The sequence below is a fragment of the Protopterus annectens genome, chromosome 2.part1 (genome assembly GCF_019279795.1).
Source record: "Protopterus annectens isolate FY-2018-M chromosome 2.part1, PAN1.0, whole genome shotgun sequence".
NCBI lineage: Eukaryota > Metazoa > Chordata > Ceratodontiformes > Protopteridae > Protopterus > Protopterus annectens.
Window position 1 is genome coordinate 1669135057 of NC_056729.1, and position 20966 is coordinate 1669156022.

The following is a 20966-nucleotide window of genomic DNA, read 5'->3' on the forward strand; positions in this document are numbered from 1 at the left end:
GAGCCTAGTACACACCTATGAACAACACACACACAACACAGTCCCCATACCTGTGTTGTGTGTGTGTGTTGTTCATAGGTTCATAGGTGTGTACTACGCTAATGGCCCAGGAGCCTAGTACACACCTATGAACAACACACACACAACACAGTCCCCATACCTGTGTTGTGTGTGTGTGTTGTTCATAGGTTCATAGGTGTGTACTAGGCTAATGGCCCTGGAGCCTAGTGCACACCTTTGAACCTATGAACAACACACGCACAACACAGTCCCCATACCTGTGTTGTGTGTGTGTGTTGTTCATAGGTTCATAGGTGTGTACTAGGCTAATGGCCCTGGAGCCTAGTACACACCTATGAACCTATGAACAACACACACACAACACAGTCCCCATACCTGTGTTGTGTGTGTGTGTGTTGTTCATAGGTTCATAGGTGTGTACTAGGCTAATGGCCCTGGAGCCTAGTACACACCTATGAACAACACACACACAACACAGTCCCCATACCTGTGTTGTGTGTGTGTGTTGTTCATAGGTGTGTACTACGCTAATGGCCCTGGAGCCTAGTACACACCTATGAACAACACACACACAACACAGTCCCCATACCTGTGTTGTGTGTGTGTGTTGTTCATAGATTCATAGGTGTGTACTACGCTAATGGCCCTGGAGCCTAGTACACACCTATGAACAACACACACACAACACAGTCCCCATACCTGTGTTGTGTGTGTTGTTCATAGGTGTGTACTAGGCTAATGGCCCTGGAGCCTAGTACACACCTATGAACAACACACACACAACACAGTCCCCATACCTGTGTTATGTGTGTGTGTTGTTCATAGGTGTGTACTACGCTAATGGCCCTGGAGCCTGGTACACACCTATGAACCACACACACACAACACAGTCCCCATACCTGTGTTGTGTGTGTGTTGTTCATAGGTTCATAGGTGTGTACTAGGCTAATGGCCCTGGTGCCTTTACAAGCCTAGCCCATAGGATAAATCCGGTATCATGCCACCCAACCTTAGTTTCCAGTGCCTCTGTCGAGTAGAGCCACTAGAGTGATCCCCAGGGTGAATTTTCTTTTTCCCATCCACTCATCAAGATTTCTGTTGAAGAAGGCCAGTGAGGTGCTCTGTTTGACATGTATGGGAAGTCTATTCCATAGCATGGGCAGTCTCTGAGTTATGAACCTGTCCCTCCAACACGTTCTGTTGATTGTGGTAATGAGGTTGAGGTCTCTGGAGTGTGTGGTGCGGAGGGATTTCTTTAGATGTAGCATTTCTAACAGAGCTGGGTCAGACATGGCTTTATAAGTCAAGCAGAGATCACCGTATAGGTGAATATTAGACATTAGACATACCTGCAGAATCCCAACTTTTTGCTTGCCTTACTGTTGTTACTGGAAGCTGAAATCCTGTCTTAAGACATTTGTTTCTTTCTGTTGTGTGTAATTATTTTACAAGGGAGGTGTATATTTCGTCATGTCTTATTTTGTGAATGCGTACAGCTTTGTGTGTGTTTAACTGAACACTTGTAATGTCACTACTGCTTTGCTTCATCTGTAGAATTGTTGCTTGTAACACTGATTGATGTTTCAAAGGTTAACCAGGAAACTGAAAATAGATGCCCAAAGGCCATCACAAGAATGACAATAGCAACATTTGCATACAATGCTGGAAGGTCAAGTGTGCGAGACATTTAAAATGAAAATGTGAGGTATTTTGAGTTTTCAGGCAGAAGCTGGAAGATGCAATGCAATTTTATCCTGTCTCTTCCATGTAAGGGCTAAGAAATGTTTAAACTTCATAGCTGATGTCATTTTCATTCGTTCCTCAACGAATGGGTTTGGATCCGATCCTTGGATCTGACTCCGCCACTTTCTAAAGATTCCAGTATCCGAATCTTGAGCTCCACCCTTAACCGTAATGCCCCTGGCCACAACAAACTCTCCGATCTCATTTGCCGCTCTTCAAGACAGTCAGAATTGTGATTCCTTGAGCTCCTTTGGGGAGTTGTGAGTGGAAGTTTGTAATTTCTTTTTACCTTTTGACAGTTTTCTTCTATTTATTAGTCAAATTAATCCCCTTACTTTCTATAACCTTCTCTACCGAGTTTTCGGTATTTTTTTATACTACCATTGCTGGTAGCCTGTTCTTCCTCCTCCTATACCCTTAGGTATGGTCTTGTTATACCATCGTTGGTAGTGATTTCTTTCCTGTTTCTTTAAAGAAAAAAGTGACTGATAAGCCAACTGGATTTTAAAAATGCAGTTAATGTGGACATAAAAATAAAATTGCCAAAGATTCCAAAGACAACCACAAGGCATTCTATAATTATGTCAAGAATCTAAATGGCAATGCTCAGATCTGCTCTGAGCTAAAACAGAATGGCATTAAATATACTGATCCCAAGGATATTGCCAATATCTTGGCAGATCAATTCAGTGCCAACTTCACCCCCCTCTCACCCCCTAAATGGCCCATCTCAATACTGGAATATTGCCAAATTCCAGTAATAACGGCTACACAGGTAAAAAAACGCACTCTCCAAAGCTAAGAATACAGCATCCATGGGACCAGATGACATCCCGGGCTGTGTACTACATGAACTACAATATGAACTGGCACCTCACCTAAGTGTCATGTTTAATCATAGCCTCACCTCAGGTTTCGTGCCCACTGAGTGACGCAGAGCTACAGTTATCCCACTCCACAAGGGGGGATCCACCTTGGATCCCAGAAACTACCGTCCCATCAGTCTGACGAGCCTTATCTGCAAGGCCATGGAGCGTATTATCATGGAACTTATAAACAAAGACATTGGCAACCTTCAAACACTGGACCCCACCCAGTCTGGGTTCGTGAAGTGCCGATCTTGTCTCCTTAACCTGATTGACTTCTTCGAATCAGTCTCCAGAGCCACGGACAAAGGTAAGGTGGTCCACACAGCCTGTCTAGACCTTGCCAAGACATTTGACACCATCCCCCACTCTGGAATCATAGATAAACTTACTAAGCTGGGCATTAATCCCTACGTCACCCAATGGGTTGCTAACTGGCTTACTGATAGAACCCACACTGTAAAAGTAGCCAACTCCAAATCCAGCTCCAGACAAGTGACAAGTGGAGTACCTCAGGGTTCAGTCGTGGGACCACTCTTGTTTGGCATCTGCTTCTCTGAAGTACAGGCCAACACTAAGGGACTCTGGCTAACAAAGTTCGCAGATGACTGCAAACTGGGAGCCATTATTGAATCCCCAAATGATGTGGATACTCTACAAAAGGGCCTTAGGATGCTTAGTGCCAGAGCCATGGGCTCAAGCTCAATGCCAAGAAATGTATAGTTATCTCCTTTGGGAAAAAACATGTATCCGTGAATTACCATATAGGTGGCAGTACACTAAACACCGAAAGTGTGATAAGAGACTTAGGGACACAGGTGGACAGTGGTGTCACCTTCGATAACCACATTGCCACAACAGTCAGGAAATCCTTCTATGTGGCGCACCTCATCACTAAGGGCTTTTCATCCAGAAAAAAGGAGGTCATTGTCCCACTGTACTCATCCCTCATTAGACCCATTATAGAATACAATGCCCTGTTTGGTATGTACCTCTCAAGACATCTGCAACAACTGGAAAGGCCGCAGAAATACCTCACTAAAAGAATCACAGGCCTAAAGTAGATGCCCTACGCTGACCACCTTAAAAAAACTCCACCTGTACTCTGTCGCATATCATGTACTCAGAGGCGATCTCTGCTTAACATACAAGGCCATGTCAAACCCAGAGCTGTTGGACATGCTACACTTAAAGAAATCCCAATCCCTCAGAGCCACATGCTCCAGGGATCTAAACCTTGTCATCACAATAAACAAAACATGCTGGAGGGATAGGTTCCTGACCCAGAGACTCCCCAGACTCTGGAATAGATTGCCCATACATGTCAAGCAGAGTGCCTCTTTGGCCCTCTTCAAAAGGAACCTTGACGATTGGATGGGAGAAAGGAAATTCACCCCGGGGATCACGTTAGTCGCACTGCTAGACAGGGGTCCAGGAATGTAAATAGTGTGGGAAGAAATAGCCAGGGAATTGTTATGGCTAGGCTTCTATAGGCCCTAGGGCTGATAGCCTAGTACCAACCTATGAACCATAAGATCCCCAATTCTGATGCCTACAGGAAGTCCATTTATTTGTGCCCAGCACATCTGGACACCTCTTGTTCCATATGTGCAGCCTTTAATGCTAGAGCAATTAGCAACAGGAGGAATAAGCCAATTTTGAAAGGCCTCCTTCCAACTTAAGCTTCATCTTCAGGCACTTCTCCAGGGGTTCAACCCCCCTCCCAGAAATCGAAGGAGCCCTTCGAGCACTGTAAGCTGCCTCCTGCCCAGTCTCCTCAGCCTACACTCTTTAGAACGTCCGAAGAAGGTTCCTAAAATCTCAGATCCGGCTCAGTTGATTGTTCCACCTCATCAGCCCTGTGCTCCCAGGTTCTCGGTAGAGCCAGTGTCTCTGAGACTGAGTTTCCCCTTTTTGCAAGAAACACCTAAGAAGTCCTTCAGGCCACCTTCTACATCCTGTTCTGTTACATCTTCACAGTTTGTCTGAAGTGGAGGTGGATAGGATGATGAGGAAATTCCTCAGAACCCAGATCCTGATGGGAGTTTTGCCAGCTCTGTTTCCCATGGGATCCATGAGGCACCAAACTTCTTTATAACTTGTAATTGCCCCTTCACTGATCCAACCACCCATTTCAGAGTCGTTGGATCTGAGAGCCCCAGGAGTCAAACCGTTGGATCCAAAGGTTATTTCAGCCTCAACTCTGGCTTTTTTCCTGACTCAGTTGGCCCTGACACTGTTGGAGCATGATGGATCTTTGAGTTGAAGCTTCGGCATTGGATCTGAGGGGTTGACTTTGACTCCAAAGTTTTTTGAGCCATCACTTCCTTTCAGAGCTTTGGCACTTGATAGCTTGGCTACGAAGCCTCCCTCAGAGTGAGGGATTGGGGGGGGTCTCAGGGGTCGTCTGCTCTGGGGGCCACTGCTCCAGTGGGATTGTACTCTGCATCTCCAGGCCCCTCTGCTTTTGTGGTGGTGGAGAGGGCTTTCTCTCAATGCCAGAGTAGTGTCAGCTCTCCCTTCTTCGGGTCCATATCCTACTCCTTCTCAGGATCCTTTGTCTGAGTCCTCACATCCTACATCTCATGGACAGTGAGTCCTGAAGAGCTTCCAAGGAGTCCCCACAAGGAAACTCCCCGTTTCTTCTGATACCTCCTTGGAACATCCCACTGAGGAGGTCCCTTGGAAGAGGACGTGCAATAGGAGGCACTTGGATTCCCCACAAGAATCCCTCACAGAAGACCCTGATTTTGATGAAGGGAAAGGGTCCCCTAGATGTCTTATTTGGAGACATCTTAGAGATCCTTTGCCAAAATGGTGGTTGGTCTTCCCAAACCCCTTCCCAGGACGCATCAGTGTTCTTTGAAGCTTTTGCGTCTGGCTCGTCTCCGTTTTGGGATGTTCCACCCAATCAGAGGGAGCTAGCAGCTCAAGAGATCACAAAGTTGATAGACAAAAGAGTCATCCAGGAGTTCCCACCAGACCAAACAGGAACCGGAATTTACTCAAGGTTCTTTTTAGTGACAGAAAAGGCAGGTGACCCGAGATCTGTCTTGGATTCAAGTTATTTGAACCAGTTTGTAAAGAATTCCAAATTCTGGATGGTCATGGTTCAGTCTATTCTGTCCCTTCTTCAGAAGGACTACTAGATTTGCTCAGTCGATCTTCAAGGCAGTATCACTTCAGAATAAACAGGTGATCTTGACGGTATCTATGTTTCTGGCTGGGAACCAGTCATTTTCAGCTCAGAGCCCTGCCCTTTGGTCTTGCCACAGGCCCCAGGGTGTTCAAATGTATGGCAGTGGTAGCAGCTCACCTGTGACTGCTTTGATTGAGTGTTTCTCTATTTTGACAACTGGCTCCTTACCACACCAACCAGGCATCTACTAGTAAAAGCCAGGGACTATTTGCTTCAACTGTTACTCTCGATAGGAATCACCATCACATACAGGGGCAGTAGGTGATGATTTTAGTATTTGTGTGACCCAGACACCCTTGGGAACATGGGTTGAACTTGGCTAGGCTTGTAAGCGCCCTGGGGCCATTAGCCTAATAACCTCCAATGATCCTGTACACAAATCTCATCTTCAGCCAGTTCAAGTTGTAGATTTTTTTTTTATAGGGGCTCACTTACACATAGTAATTGTCTTGCCTCAAAACAGAGTTCTTACATTGAAGATGCACATCAAACAGATTCTTTCCACACCCCCCCCCCCCCCGCAAGACTGATTCTAAAAGATATAGGAGCGATGGCTGGTACAATAACTCTAAATGTGAAGTTGTTCAATCTCGCCGTTCATTCGTCACTGATGGGTTCGGAGCCTCGGCCGACTAGCAAGCTCAAGGTTTTCCAGTAGCTCGAGACCCAACCCCTTATCCCACAATGCACTGCTGGAATTACCTCGGATCTAGTTTGCCGCGGCACGGATCTCTTGGTTTCCCCTGTTGCTCGTGACTATTGTGGGAATTTTCAACTTTCAGCAAGTTTTTCTATTGCATTTTTATAGTTGCCATCGCAGCATATCGTTTTTATAGGGACAGAATTAGACACGTCAACTACCACTCTCTGTCTTCCACCAGAAATGGTTTGTATTCTTCGCCAACACATCACGTCCGTGGTATCAAAGAACAGAGCATCAGTTGCAGAGGTATTGAAAGTACTAGAATTGATGGCAGCAGCAATCTTGGCAATCCTGTTAGCAAGTATGTATATCAGGATCCTTCAATGGTTCCTATTCACTTCCAGTGAATCACACGATCCTGATAACGAATTCCTGCAAGAAGGATCTTCAGTGGTGGTTGATGTCTCTTCATGTCACAATAGGACGTCCCTTCATGCTACCCCCTCCAGTTGCCACTGTGACCACGGACGCTTCCCTGATAGGGTGGGGTTGGGGGTGGGGGGGCATTTTCAGAAAAAGACTGCCCAAGGCACATGGACAGATCAAGAATCACATCTGCATATCAGTGTCCTGGAGATGAGAGCAGTACTTCTAGCGTTGCAATATTTTCAGGACTCTCTTCCTCTAGGGACAATTGCAATACAGACAGACAACATGTCAGTGGTGTGGTACCTGAACAAGCAAGGCGGGACCAAGTCTTACCCCCTTTGCCGAGAAGCCCTCAAAGTATTGCAGTGGGCAGTGTCATCCCAGCGCTTTCTGTTAGCAACGCACATCCCAGGCAAATCCAACGTCATAGTGGACAAACTGAGCAGGGCAATTTTATTGCCCCATGAATGGTCCCTCAAACAAGAGATTGCGGACAGGATTTTCCGCAAATGGGGCCAGCCTTCCTGCGACCTGTTTGCCAATCATATCAACAACAAATGCAGAAGCTATTTTGCCCTGATTCCTCTGCCAGGTCAGTGCCCGAAGGATGCTTTTGTCCACGATTGGCCCCCAGGTCACCTCTACGCATTTCCCCCAATTCCTCTGATACCCAGATTTTTACAGAAAGCAAAGTCGCTGGGATGGACAATCATCCTTATAGCCTCTCATTGGCCTCGGCAGATTTGGTTTCCGTTTCTTTACCATCACATTCTGGAAAACCCATGGATCCTGGACCCAGTTCCGGACTTATTGACACATCTGTCAGGGGATCTTCATCCATCGTTGCAGACACTGACGTTAACCGCTTGGCTGCACCAATTCCCCGCATCGTCAGACTTTATAATCTTTCCCATGACACTAGTCAAATTGTGTTGGCTTCCCATAAGCCTTCCACTAGAAAATTGTATCGTAGTAAGTGGAAGAGATTTTCCATTTGGGCTTCCTCCCATAATATTGACCCTTACCAAGCACCATCATCTTCTATTTTACAATTCTTGACAGACATTTTCAACAAAGGAGCTGCAGCTGCTATGGTGTGGGTACAACTAGCTGCTATGTGTAATTTCCATCTAGGGATTGAAGGATTGAATATTATGGCTCACCAATTGTCTAAAGCTTTTCTAAAAGGTTCCTTTCACATGAGGACTCCAGTGAAGACTCCTTATTCTCCCTGGAATTTGAATTTTATGTCATCTCGCATCATTATTCCTCCTTTTGAGCCTGCATCATCTTGTGAGCTAAAATTTCTTTCGTGGAAATCTATCTTCCTAGTAGCCATCACTTCAACCTGCAGAGTGTCAGAGCACCAAGCCCTGTCCATCAAGCCTCCTTATATGGTCTTTCATGCTGACAGAGTATCTCTCAGGACAAACCCATCCTTTTTGCCTAAAGTATGTTCAGAGATTAACATCAATCAAGTCATTGTGTTGCCTGTTTTCTTCCCTAATCACACCAACAAATTGGAATATGTGTTGCACAAACTCGATGTTCACAGACAACTTATATTTTATTTAGACAGAACAAAAGAGATTAGGAAATCAGATCAGCTTTTTGTGTCTTTTTCTGAGGTCAGGAAAGGCAAGCCAGTCACCAAACCAACTCTTAGTGGCTGTTGGTTTGTATCACTTACACCTATTCTTGTCATAACATGCCCTTGTCTAGTAAGGTGAAAGCTCATTCAACCAGATCAGTTTCTACTTCTTCAGCCTTTCAAGCCAAATTACCCCTGGACAACATCTGTGTGGCAGCCACATGGTCTAAACCTCACACTTTTATAACTCACTACAAAGTGGATAAGGCCTCCAGGGACAGGGCTTCATTTGGTTCTACGGTCCTGAAGAGTGTACTTCCGTGAGCCACCCAAGGTTAGGGTGCTAGGGACACTACCTATCAGTGAAGAATGAACGGCGAGATTGAACAACTTCACAAAGAAGTTATGTACTCACCATAACGTTCCATGTGAGTTATTCCATCTTGCCTTCATTCTCACGTTGCTCCCTCCTTCCCACTCCTGGCTGGCAGTTGACCTGGAGGCTGTCTTCATCCTGGTTTCTCATTGTGTCTTCATTCCTAGGCAGAATAATTATTGTATCTCCATATGGTACGCAGCAAGCAAGATCTGAGGTAATTCCAGCAGTGCATCGTGGGATAAGCGGTTTGGTCTTGAGCTACTGGAAAACTTTGAGCTTGCTAGTCGGCCGTGTCGGAGCCGAGGATCAGCTCGGAACCCATCAGTGAAGAATGAAGGCGAGATGGAACAACTCACATGGAACGTTGTGGTGAGTATATAACTTATTTTTCACACTGCTCACTTACACATGAAAATTCTTCAAAGGACCCTGGCGGTGCAGTGATCCTTTTATTGTATTCCCTTGAATCACCCGATAAAATTGTCTCAAGTTTGCAGAAAGGCTCGTCTTTGGACGATCTACTGTGAGGAGACCGAGCAAGGTCATCCATTTATCCTTCCTCCCCCAGTCTCACTTTGACCACGGCTGACTCCCAGTCATGATGGTGGGAGGCATTACTTGGGACAGACTGTACAAGGCACATGGTCCTCACAAGACACCAATTTGCATAGCAATGTCTGGAGATGAGAGCAGTGCTTATAATGTGTTGCAGGCCTTCCAGAGTTTTCTCCCTGTATGGACTGTTGCACTACAAACGGACAACATGTCCGTAGTCCGGTACATCAACAAACGGGGGGGGGGGGCCAAATCCTATCCCCTCTGCCTATGGCAGTGGGTTATCTAATCCATCTGCTTTTTTGTAGCAATGCACATACCAAGTAAATCCGACATTCTAGCGAACAAACTCAGCAAGACCAACCTCGTGCCTCACGAGTGGTCTCTCAACCAATCAGTGGCAAACAAGATCTTCCACAGATGGGATCAACCTTGCTGTGACCTATTTGCACCACCCCCCAACAAGAAATACAGAAGGTTCTTTCCCTTATCCCACCTCAGGGACAGTCACTGAGACACACACTGGTTCATGTTTGGCCGTCCAGTCTCCTTTACGCTTACCCTTCCCTACCTCTCATCCCCAATTTTCTTCAGAAAGCACTTTGGATGAAGAGTACAGTAATCCTTATTGCTCCCCCCCCCCCCTTCTGGCCTTGACAAGTGTGGTTCCCCTTCATTTGGTTTCATTTAGTATGTATTCCTTGGATGCTGGATCCCAGTCCAGATCTCCTATCTCATCAGTTCACCTGGATACTGGAGACCTCAAGTTGACCGCATTGGTTTGTCCATTTCAGACGATGGCTAGACATTCCAGGCTTTCCTCCCCTGTTCGAAAAATCCTAGTCTCTTCTCATAAACCTTCGACAAGGAAAGTATACAAAAGTAAATGGAAAAGGTTTTCCTTTTGGGCTCATCAGAGATAATTAGATCCCTTTACCACTCTGCTTTCAGCTGTTCTAGATTTCCTTGCCCCATTTTTTCAGGACAGAGCAAGTTTTTCCACTATCAAGGATCAATTAGCAGCCATCTTGAACCATCACATCGGAGATAATGCTTCTCCTTTAGCATCATCCAAATTATGTAAGGCCTTTCTTAAGGGTATATTCTTACTTAGACCTCCAATAAAGAATCCTACTCTACCTTGGGACCTCAGTATGTTTTTTCAAACCTTAGTACTTTCTCCTTTGAAACATCAGCTAAAGTATATCTCAAGTTTCTTAGTTGGAAAACTGTTTTTCTGATAGCTATAACTCTTGCAAGACGAGTATCTGAACTCCAAGCACCGTCTTCCAAACTGCCATATTTGATATTCCATAAGGGCAGGGTTACTTTACACACAAATCTGTCTTTCCTACCAAAAGTTGCTTCTGAAACCAATTTCAGCCAAGGAATCAGTTTGCCAGTTTTCTTCCACAAATTTGAAAACAGAAGTGAATACACCTTTCGTCTTCTGGATGTACATAGGCAACTTCATTTTTACTTTTATAGGACCAAGGAATTTAGAAAAACTGATCAGTTATTTGTCTCTTTCACTAGTAAAAATTGGGAAGAGCAGTTTCTAAAACTACATTGGCTAAATGGATAATGCATTGTATTTCTTATGTTTATTCCTTGAAAGGTATTACTTTACCAAAACAACCAAAAACACAATCAACCAGGTCATTGCCTACATCAGCAGCCTTTTGGGTTAGACCCTCTGTTGATGATATATGTGCAGCTGCCACTTGGTCTAATACTCATACTTTTATTGCACGTTACAAATTGTACATTATTTCCGGAAATAGAGCTGCTTTTGATTCCACGGTGCTCCGGAACATCCTTCAGCGGGGGCCATCCAAGATTACTGTAGCTGGGGATTCTGAACCATTCATTGAGGAACGAATGAAAATTACAACATCAGATCAAGAAGTTAAGTACTCCCCATAATATTCCATCTATGTTGTCCATTTTCATTCTTCCTCAACTTCTCTCCCTCCTTCCCCATCATTGACTTTGGGAGAGACCTAACATCTTTCAGCTATCACTTTCCTGTCATACCATTGTTTTATATTTAATATATATATATATATATATATATATATATATATATATATATATATATATATATATATATATATATATATATATTTTTTTTTTTATAGCAGCAAACTCAATCTGACAGTTTGTTGTAGCCAGGGGCATTATGGGGTAAGGGAGGAGCTCGAGATTTGGATGGTGGGATCTTTAAAAAGGGGTCAAGTTGGATCCGAGGATTAGATCTGAACCCCATTTGCTGAGGAAGAATGAAAATGGACAGCACAGATGGAACGTTATGGGGGGAGTAAATAACTTTTTTCTTCTTCTTGTCTCTGTGATTCTGAGTTGTGTGACCTTGGAGAAAGTATTTTTAGAGAGGATATGATGGTGGCATTCCTTTGCTTTTGCTAGATCTGTCAACCTGATCTTTTAAGTCTTGTGACATCCGGAATTTTTCTGTACAGTGTTTTGGGCCTCAGTGTGCTGCTTGGATCCTTCTTTAGTGCCATCAAATGATACATATTTTGTGGTCCCCATCTTTGGGGAGGGGGAACTCCAGACTTTAAATATTCTTTCTTTTTTTAACAGTTCAAGGCTTTCCTGAAACAATGTAAAGTTGCAAATTACTGCAGACAGATCAAACAGCTGCTGGAGAAGATCCAGGAGAATTCTGCATTCATCACCAGCCAGAGGCAGAAGGCAACCTTTGGTGTGGCTGACAAAGAAGCTGTGGTAAGTTTGGGACACTTTCTTTTTCCAACAAGGCACTCTGGTGTCAGGAGTTGGTTAACCATGCAGAGTGGAAAGGTAAATAAGGAAGTCTGAGGAGGGAGAACATGGTAAAGCAGATGAGTGTTTCACTGTGATGTTTAATGTACATATACAAGTATAAACTTCTGAACTTTGTACATGCTCCAGTCAACTGTGTGACAAAATGTCTAATGTTTTCATTGTTACCTTACTCATTAGACCTCATTAATGTTCCCATTTCTTAGAGGAGACCCTGTTTTAACTGTTAGGCAAACTGGTCTAGTGACCCTTTTTAGCCACAACCTAGGCAAGGGACTGTCAGACAAAACATTACAGCATTAATTAACTTTGAATAAATAAATGCAGTATTCAAATACATATAAGGAGTATGGATGCATAAATACAGTGTACACAAGTACAAAAGTATGTGAGGAGTACTTGATTCAAACTCACAGTGAATCACCTCTGAAATGATAGAACAGTCAGTGGAAGAAATCTGGTTAGTGCACAAAGGAAGCTGCCCCCACAGTAGGGTCGCTAGGCTTAGATCATATTTCAATTGCCATGTAGGAGGAGAAAAATGGAAATAGAAGCCTTTTTGATTTTTTTTATTTGTGAATGTGCTAGATGAGGTGAGGGTCAAGAAATGTTCAAATCTCATAACACATCTCATAACACAAGAAAAATATAATGATGGCAAAAGCCGTTTGTTAGAGCACAGTCACCATAAACTACAAGCTGAAATAAATGTTCTTATGTTTTCATGTATTTGTTACCTGGCTAAGTAGATTAGTCTGAAGACGCTTTTCAGCCATGAACTTTATTAGAAGGCACAAACTCTAAACATAACCTTCTTTTACAGTGCTAATGAGATGATCTTGAAAAAAACTGTAGTAGCACTGTGGTGTGGTATACAGGGCTAAAGCTCTAGCTGTGATCCAGATGACCATAGTTGATGTAGAGGCTTAGGCATTGGAGGAGCCAGGCAGAGGAGGATGAGTGTGAGCGGCCATTTTTGGCTTGCCCATCTTGCCAGAGAAAGGTGATTTTGTCTTGCTGTTCATATGACACCTAGGTTGATCACTAGATAAAGCTCTACCATTACCCGAGTGCACAAGTTAGGAGTTTCCATGTGTGGAAGAGTACTAACAGCAGCGGGCAGCCCGCGGAGGAGCTTGGAGAGAGAGGTCACTAGGGAGGAGGAGTCCTGTAGGGGGATGGATAGCCTACTTCACAGAACCCTGAAGCTGGCCCACTTGGTAGCTTCCTGTGGAGGTGCAGTAACACATTTTTAAATATTGTATAGTTTTGTAAATCATGTATTGAGCCTTGTAGTATTTTAGAGATGTTAGGAAGTTAGCCTTACATTCCCATGGTAGTATTTTAGTCCTTAAATTTTTTTGTACAAATAACCCAGAGATAGGGAGAACAAGGAATGATGGGGCATTTACTTGTCTCTATCCATGAAGAAGTGTTGCTAATCCAGGTGTGAATTTGCAGATACCCATCCATTCACATTCATCCAAGTTATGTTTGACTATAGAGTTGTCTGTTAAAGTAGATAAAGCTCTATTTCTGATATTAAGTGAATTAAAATTTACTCTTAAAACTGAACCTTGTAGAAGAACCTCTAAGATGTGAGGTATGGATGAATAGGCTGAGAAGAGTGTATATTACAGAGCACAACACAGCTGTAGCAAGAATATTCACAAAAAGTTTTATAAAGTTTGAATGACAGTGAAGGGACAAATTGAGGAAATGGAGGTAGTTTGAGGTAATTGCTGTAGTGTTAAGTGGTGATATGTTGAAGCATAAGGGATAACTGCTGTGGAAGATGATAGAAGGAATTATAATAGAGTAGGCCGGTAATGATGCTTTTTGTGTTGCACTGTATGCTTTGTGAAAATTATGTACAGAATGCAAGTAGGATTGTTTTTGGACGACATCTGCAGTTTGTCTAATCATGTGTGGGGGAACTTTCACCAAGGTTCAGGTGACAGAGTTCATTATAATTAGAAGATCATGTGGGAAATGCTTTGCCCCCCCAAAAAAAACATAGCTCAAGAACAGTGTGTGAGGACTTCCAAGATAGCTGCACTTTGAGTAACAGCTTAACTCTAGCTCTCCCAGTGTGAAACCAGAAACTCATCAGAGAAGTCCAGTAGACTTTTGTGTTTATGGGTAAATTTCAGTTACTGGCTAGTGGCTAGTAAGTGTACTGTCTGGATACCAGAAAAAAAGAAGTACAGAACACCTATAAAAAAATCAGCTACAAAAAATGAAGAAACACTGACTGGGAAAAGTTCTGAAGCTGCTCAGCAAAAAGCAGTGCAACTTCCTTACATGAGTTCCAGTAACCTACAGGAAGATCGACAACTGCACACACTAGTTAAAATAAATGTGAAATACTGATGGAGTATATCAACACAAATAACAAAAGGGTGAAAACAATGGAAGAAGCTTTAAACAGATATTCCGATGAGGTGATAAAGCTGCAAAAATCAGAGGTTGAAATGAAGAAAAAGCTGGCTGAATATGAGACTGCCCAGCAAGAGATGTTTAAAAAATATAATAGAATTTAGAGGACAGAGCACATAGGGAAAACCTGAGATTTTCAGCTGTACCAGAGAAGCTGGAAGGAACAGGCTGTATTAATTTTATGAAAGCACAAATAAGCAACTGGACTGGTATTCCACAGCAGGAGTTTAGTTGAAATGGTGCACTGTGTGTGTATGCTCCAAACCTTGCTATTAGAAAGCAGCGTAGACCTTTAATAGTAAAGATGCAATCCTACCAGAAAAAGGAGTTGATTCTGACAAAACTGCAGCAGAAGGACAAAATACTAAAAGTGGTAGACAGCAGAGTGTTTGTGGAGAATGATTACTCATTGTACACCAGGAAGAAGAGGAGTAAATTAATTCCACTATTCAGGGAATGTTGAGATGCAGGTGTGAGATTCAAACTGCTATACTCAGCTGTCTTCACTGTATTCTTCCCTGAAGGGGCAAAATTATTTTTTGATGAAGTACATGCTGAGGAGGAAATACAGAAGTTTGTCCAAGAAAAAGTGAGCTGTGAAAAGAAGGAAATTTTGCTTTTTGTTTTAGTAATAAAGAACACAGAAAGACTGTACATGTGAAACCTTTTCCACTGTTTCAATGGAAAATGTTGGAGAGAAGAAAGGGAACAGGAGAGCTGACTAAAAGAATCGAGAGTATGTTGGAGATGGAAATGAACTGTAGCAAAACCAGTAACTTAGTCTGGGATTACAGTGCAAAAATTATATTTGTGAATTATGACAGAACAAGAAAATGTGGTAATATTGGACTTTTTCAGAAGTTGTTGGACTTGTGGGGGCTCGACTCATGTCATTAATGTGTGGAAAAATCCTTTGGGGAGGAGAAGAGAGGGGAGAAAGTTAAGTGTAAGTAAAGAAAACCATTTTCTTGTACTGTTTTTGTGATTTATGGTTTTCTTTGCATGCTATGAGGTAAAGTTTTCTCAGTTATTTTTTTAAGTGTAATGAGGATTGTAAATAAGTGCTGCTGTTCTTTTTTCCCCTTTCTTTCTCCCTTCTGTCTTTTTGTTCAGTTTTAAGACGCAAGCACAACAATGTAAAAAAAAGCCTAGATAAAAGAGAAGAACAAAATAAAACTTAGTGTGCTTTTTCTCATTCTTGCGTGGGGGAGTGACTAGATTATGGACCTTAGATTTATTTTAGTAGCAAGTTTTAAGAGAAAGCAAGTAAATGAAAATGATATTGAATATTATGAGGCTGTTTTCTAGCAAAATGAATCTATGCTTAATAGCAGTTCTGTATCTAGCCCTCATGTCTCCATGGAAACTATCTGAAAAAGAAAAATTGACTGTCTGCTCATGTCTCCATGCAGACAATCTGATAAAGAGAAATTGTTTACAGTCTGGTGGAGAGTGATTATTCAGTTAATGTGTTAATTGAAAAATAGATGGCATAATGGTTGATGTGTTTACTTTACATGCAAGGTGTAGGGTTTGATTCTCACATTGGGTAATTGGCTAAGCCTCAAATGGCCCACAATGGCAGGTAGCCATGTACTAATCTATGAACCTATGAGAGTGATTGGCCAGGGGGAAAAAAACAAGAAAAGAGAAATTGGCTAGGAGATAATGTTTTCTGAAAGCATTCAGGGGTTTTCCCAGCTGGGAGAGCTATAAAGATGAGACAAAACCAGTAAAGCACTTAGTAGAAGCACAGGCTAGACTGCACCATGCGTCCTAGCATGGGATAACCTTTCTTTTAGGTTAACTCAAGTCTATGAGTGTAGCTGTCAGTTTGGGACATTAGGAGGGTAAAACTTCAATATTTGAACATGTACATGGTGTGTTAGTATTAAATTAATAGGTTTTAGGGGATATTGGGGGTTTGTTTGTGTTTTTGTTTTAAGGGCTTTCAATAAAACAAAATGTTTTGTAAGATGTGACATAGGCTGAGATGAATATGACCACAAACAGCTATATAAAAGTTCAACCTGCCACACAGTGTATGCATGTAACACAAAAGCTAGAACTAGACATTTAAGAAGAGGATGTTATACATAAAAGGTGGAAATAATAACTTTTTAATGCAGTGATGCTTTCTGTAATGTCTTTAAATGTCAGTGATATCACAGATAAATACAAAAAAGAAAGAAGAGTGAACTATATTAAAAATGTAGAGTGCAAATAGCTGTGTTGCAGGAGAAAAACTTGGAAAAAACTGAACACGTGAATTTGGTAAAGAAAGGTTTTCAGAATGGCTAGTTAGTGGAATATCTGGGACAAAGTAAAAGAGGACAACTTGCATTAATTACAAGAGGAGCTTTAGTAGTGATAGGAGAGGATAAAAAATATAATAATGGCAGTTTTGTAGTGCTAAGGGGCTAGTGGTAAGGGAGGAGGATTACACTGACATGTATTTACATTCCATCTAAAGCTGATATAATGGAGCTTAAGAAAATTCTGGGAGAAATCAGTTTTCAGCAAGGAATATTACTTAGAGGTGGGGACTGGAATTTCATTTGCTGCAGTGAAGATATGTCTGGGGGGGGGCATGGATTTGGCATGGAAGATGTGAATTAAGTAATAGGAGTTCAGAGTGAATGTACATATTTTCCCAAAGATGTAAAAACTGGGCTAGGCTAGACAGTATTTCATTTCACAGGAACATGTGCATTTATTTGCAGGTCGTGATACGTACCCAATAACTATTTCAGATCATGTGCCAATAAAAACTGAAATAAACTGAAACAAAAACACATGGTAATGAACTAAAAATGAGACATTGTTGCTTCCCCAACTGTATGTTGAAAACAGAAGAATTTAGGGAATGGGGTGTGAAGATTATTCAGGAGCTATTCAAGAGGACTTCTGAAAATATAGCTAGGAAGTGGGATAAAATTAAGGTGTAGTTTAAAAATAGGGTGGAAATAATAGAAAGGGAGCTATGGTTAAGAAGTAACAAAAATTATTTAGCGGGGCTTACAGATCATAGGCTCATATGAGTTTACTAGTCTTTTGGCCGTGAGGCCCTTATAAGCCTAGCCAAGCGTTTAGCCCATGTTTAGACAAATCACCACTCAGTGCCCTTGTCCAGCAGGGGCACAGGTGGAATCCCAGGAGTATATTTTCTATTTCCCATCCAGTTGTCCAGGTTGCGCTTAAAAAGGGGTAAAGAGGTACTCTGCTTGATGTGGAGAGGGAGTCCTTTCCATAGATGGGGGAATCTCTGGGACACAAATCTGTCCCACCAACAAGTCTTGTTGATGTCACAGACCAGGTTGAGGCTGCACTTGCGGGTTACTCAACTGGAGCTTGTCTTCCAGATATGCAGCAGTTCCATCAAAGTGGTGTCCGTGATCGCCTTGTATGCTAGACGGAGGTCACCACTGAGGAGTCTGTATGAAACTGAGTAGGGGGATTGGGCTTTTAGCCTATCTGTGTATGGTATATGTTTGAGGCCCTGGATTCTTCCCAGTGAGGAACCTCTGTGGTCTCCAGCTGCTGCATGTGCTTTGCGAGGTACATGCTGAAAGGGGTGTTATACTCAATAATGGGCCTTATAAGGGAAAAATACAGGGGTGTTATAACATCCTTGTCCCTGGATGAGATACCCTTACTTATGAGGTGGGCCATGTAGAAGGCTTTTCGTACAACAGAAGCAACACGGTGGTCAAAAGTCAGGTTGCTATCAACCTGGGTGCCCAAATCCCTCACAACTGATTGTATGCTTAGTACATTATTATTAATGTGATGATTTGTGGCGACATCACTCTCCCCAAAGGGGATGATGATGCAATTTTTAGTTTTCAGCTTGAGGCCATGTTTCTGGCACCAGTCATATGTCTGAGTGAGACCATCTTGGAGGATGTCCACATCACCAGGGGAATTGATGACGGCACCCAGCTTGCAGTAATCTGCAAACTTGGTCAGCCATAGCCCACTGGTTTTGGCATGCACCACAGAAAAGTATATCCCAAATAACAGATGCCCCAAGACCAAACCCTAGGGTACGCTGCTTGTTACAGGTCTACTGCTTGAGGTTGCTTCCCCTATTTTGACTACATGGGTTCTGTCATTGAGCCAGTTTGCTACCCATCTGGTAACATATGGATTGATGCCTAGTTGAGAGTTTATCTATTATGCGTGAGTGAGTAATAGTGTCAAAGGCTTTGGCCAGTTCAAGGTAAGTGGTGTGCACGGTCTTCCCCTCGTCCATGGCTTTGGAAACTGTCTCAAAGAAGTCAAGCAAATTTAGCAGACATGCCCTCCCCTTAATAAAGCCAAACTGTGTGGGATTGAGTGTTTGGAGGTTGCCAGTGCCCTTGCTAATGCGGTCCATAATCCGTTCCATGGCCTTGCAGATCAGGCTAGTTAGGATGATGGATCTATAATTTCCCAGATTGGTGGATGCTCCACCTTTGTGTAAAGGGATGACAGTGGCTGTCCTCCACTCAGTTGGGATGAAGCCAGTACTCAGGCTTTGGTTGAATAGGGTGCCTAATGGTGCTGCAAGTTCCTGCCTGAGTTCATGTGGGATGCAGCCTGGGATGTTATCTGGTCCTATGGAGGCTGTATTGTTTTCCTTTGAGAGAGCAGTGATGACCTGTTCTATAGATATAAGGGGAAGGAGGCAGGTACTAGGGATGTCCTGATTTACTGATGGGGGGACAGAGTGGTGAAGTTTTCACTGCTGTCAGCCAGCAAGTTTGCTCTATCTACAGCATTTGTATATGTGGTGTTCTTGACCACCACTTCTGAACAGATCTGGGTGCTTCCTTTGAGGTTGCAGACATATGTGAAGAAGACCTTATGATTGTCTCTAGTAGATGTGACCAATTTGGACTCAGAAGTTTGCTTTGGAGAATTTCGCTAGTGCTTTTATTTGCTTATTCAGACTAAGGAGACATTGCTTCCAATTGGGCACCTGCTCCTCCTTGGTCTTGGACAGCAATTTTTTCCTTTTGTTACAGAGTTTATTTATTGTAGATGCCCACCAGACAGGTTTACTCTTCCTTGCTAAGGATGATTTAGTCCTGTTGGGTATTCCTGATTCCATGCATCTATGTAAATGCTCATGTAGTGCTTTGGTGTAGTTTTGGATATTGGCACCAATTCCTACAGAGAGGGGGGGGGGGCTGTGAAGCTGTTTATACCATCCCTCAGGAGGCTGTATTCAACTTTGGAGAAGTTTTTATGTCTGATCCTAGCTAGAGGTGGGTTAGAAGAGATGGTGACTTTGAAAGTGACCGCGTTGTGGTCAGATTTTACCAGGGAGGATGATACTATAGGGATGCTGCAGTGGTTACTCATGTTGGTTTATACCAAGTCCAAGATATTATGACCTCTTGTGGGGGTATTGACTAGCTGTTCCAGATATTAAATTACTACAGAATAGGGGGAATCTCACAGAACAAGAAGAGGATCAACTGCAGAATGCTAAGCGGAAGATAAGGGATTACCTCACTAATATACATGACTTTAGAAAGATTGCTGTTTTTTGAAAATAACTCTAGAGCAAAAAACTTTTAGCACAACGACTCGGGCAACAGAAAGTACAAAGGGCTGTTGCCAAGCATAGGGAGCCTTTAACAAGGAAGGAAGAGATCCTCTAGAAGTATTAGAAATATTTCGGAAATTCTATGAAAGTTTGCATAAAGCAGACAAATATGGAAATCAAGAAAAGATACAAATGGAAATGTTTATGGAAGAATTAAATATTCTAAGTTTAGAGGTTGATGAAGCTCAATCACTAACAGGATAGGAAATGAGATAAAAATTGTGATTTATAACCAATCTACAGGAAAGACCCTAGGAATATATGGTATTTCTGTGGAAGTTTGGAAGCTAGGAGGGAAAAATCTGATAAAGATCTGGAAGGTTTTGTTTAACAGTATTTTAAGAGGAGGAGAAGTACCACCATCCTGGAAGAAAATAGTCGTAGCTGTAATACCTAAAGAGGGTAATGATCGAATAGATCTAGCTGCATACAGGCCCATCTCAATGCTAAACCATTACTAAAAAAGTGTTCATGTCAATAATGGCTAAAAGAATGACAAAAGTAATGCCAAAATTGCTAGATATGGATCAGTGTGGTTTTGTGGAAGGGAGGCAAACATTTGAAAACATTGATGATCTAAAGGGAAGCCAAATGTAAGAAAATACCATTGTTATTGGTGGGTCTTGATGCAAAGAAATCATTAGACAAAGGAAGCTGGGACTTTCTCAGCAGGGCAGTGGAAGTATTTGCATTTCCTGAA

At 42.6% G+C, this 20966-nt stretch overlaps 1 protein-coding gene across 1 annotated transcript in view; it reads left to right on the forward strand.

Annotated features, from left to right (window-relative positions):
• The window catches only part of NOC2L (NOC2 like nucleolar associated transcriptional repressor), a 1272638-nt gene that overhangs the window by 907970 nt on the left and 343702 nt on the right, over positions 1 to 20966 (forward strand). The window contains exon 15 of the mRNA XM_044063595.1: positions 12031 to 12174. Within this exon, the coding sequence (XP_043919530.1) occupies positions 12031 to 12174 (144 nt within the window). The remainder of the gene's footprint in view (positions 1 to 12030; positions 12175 to 20966) is intronic.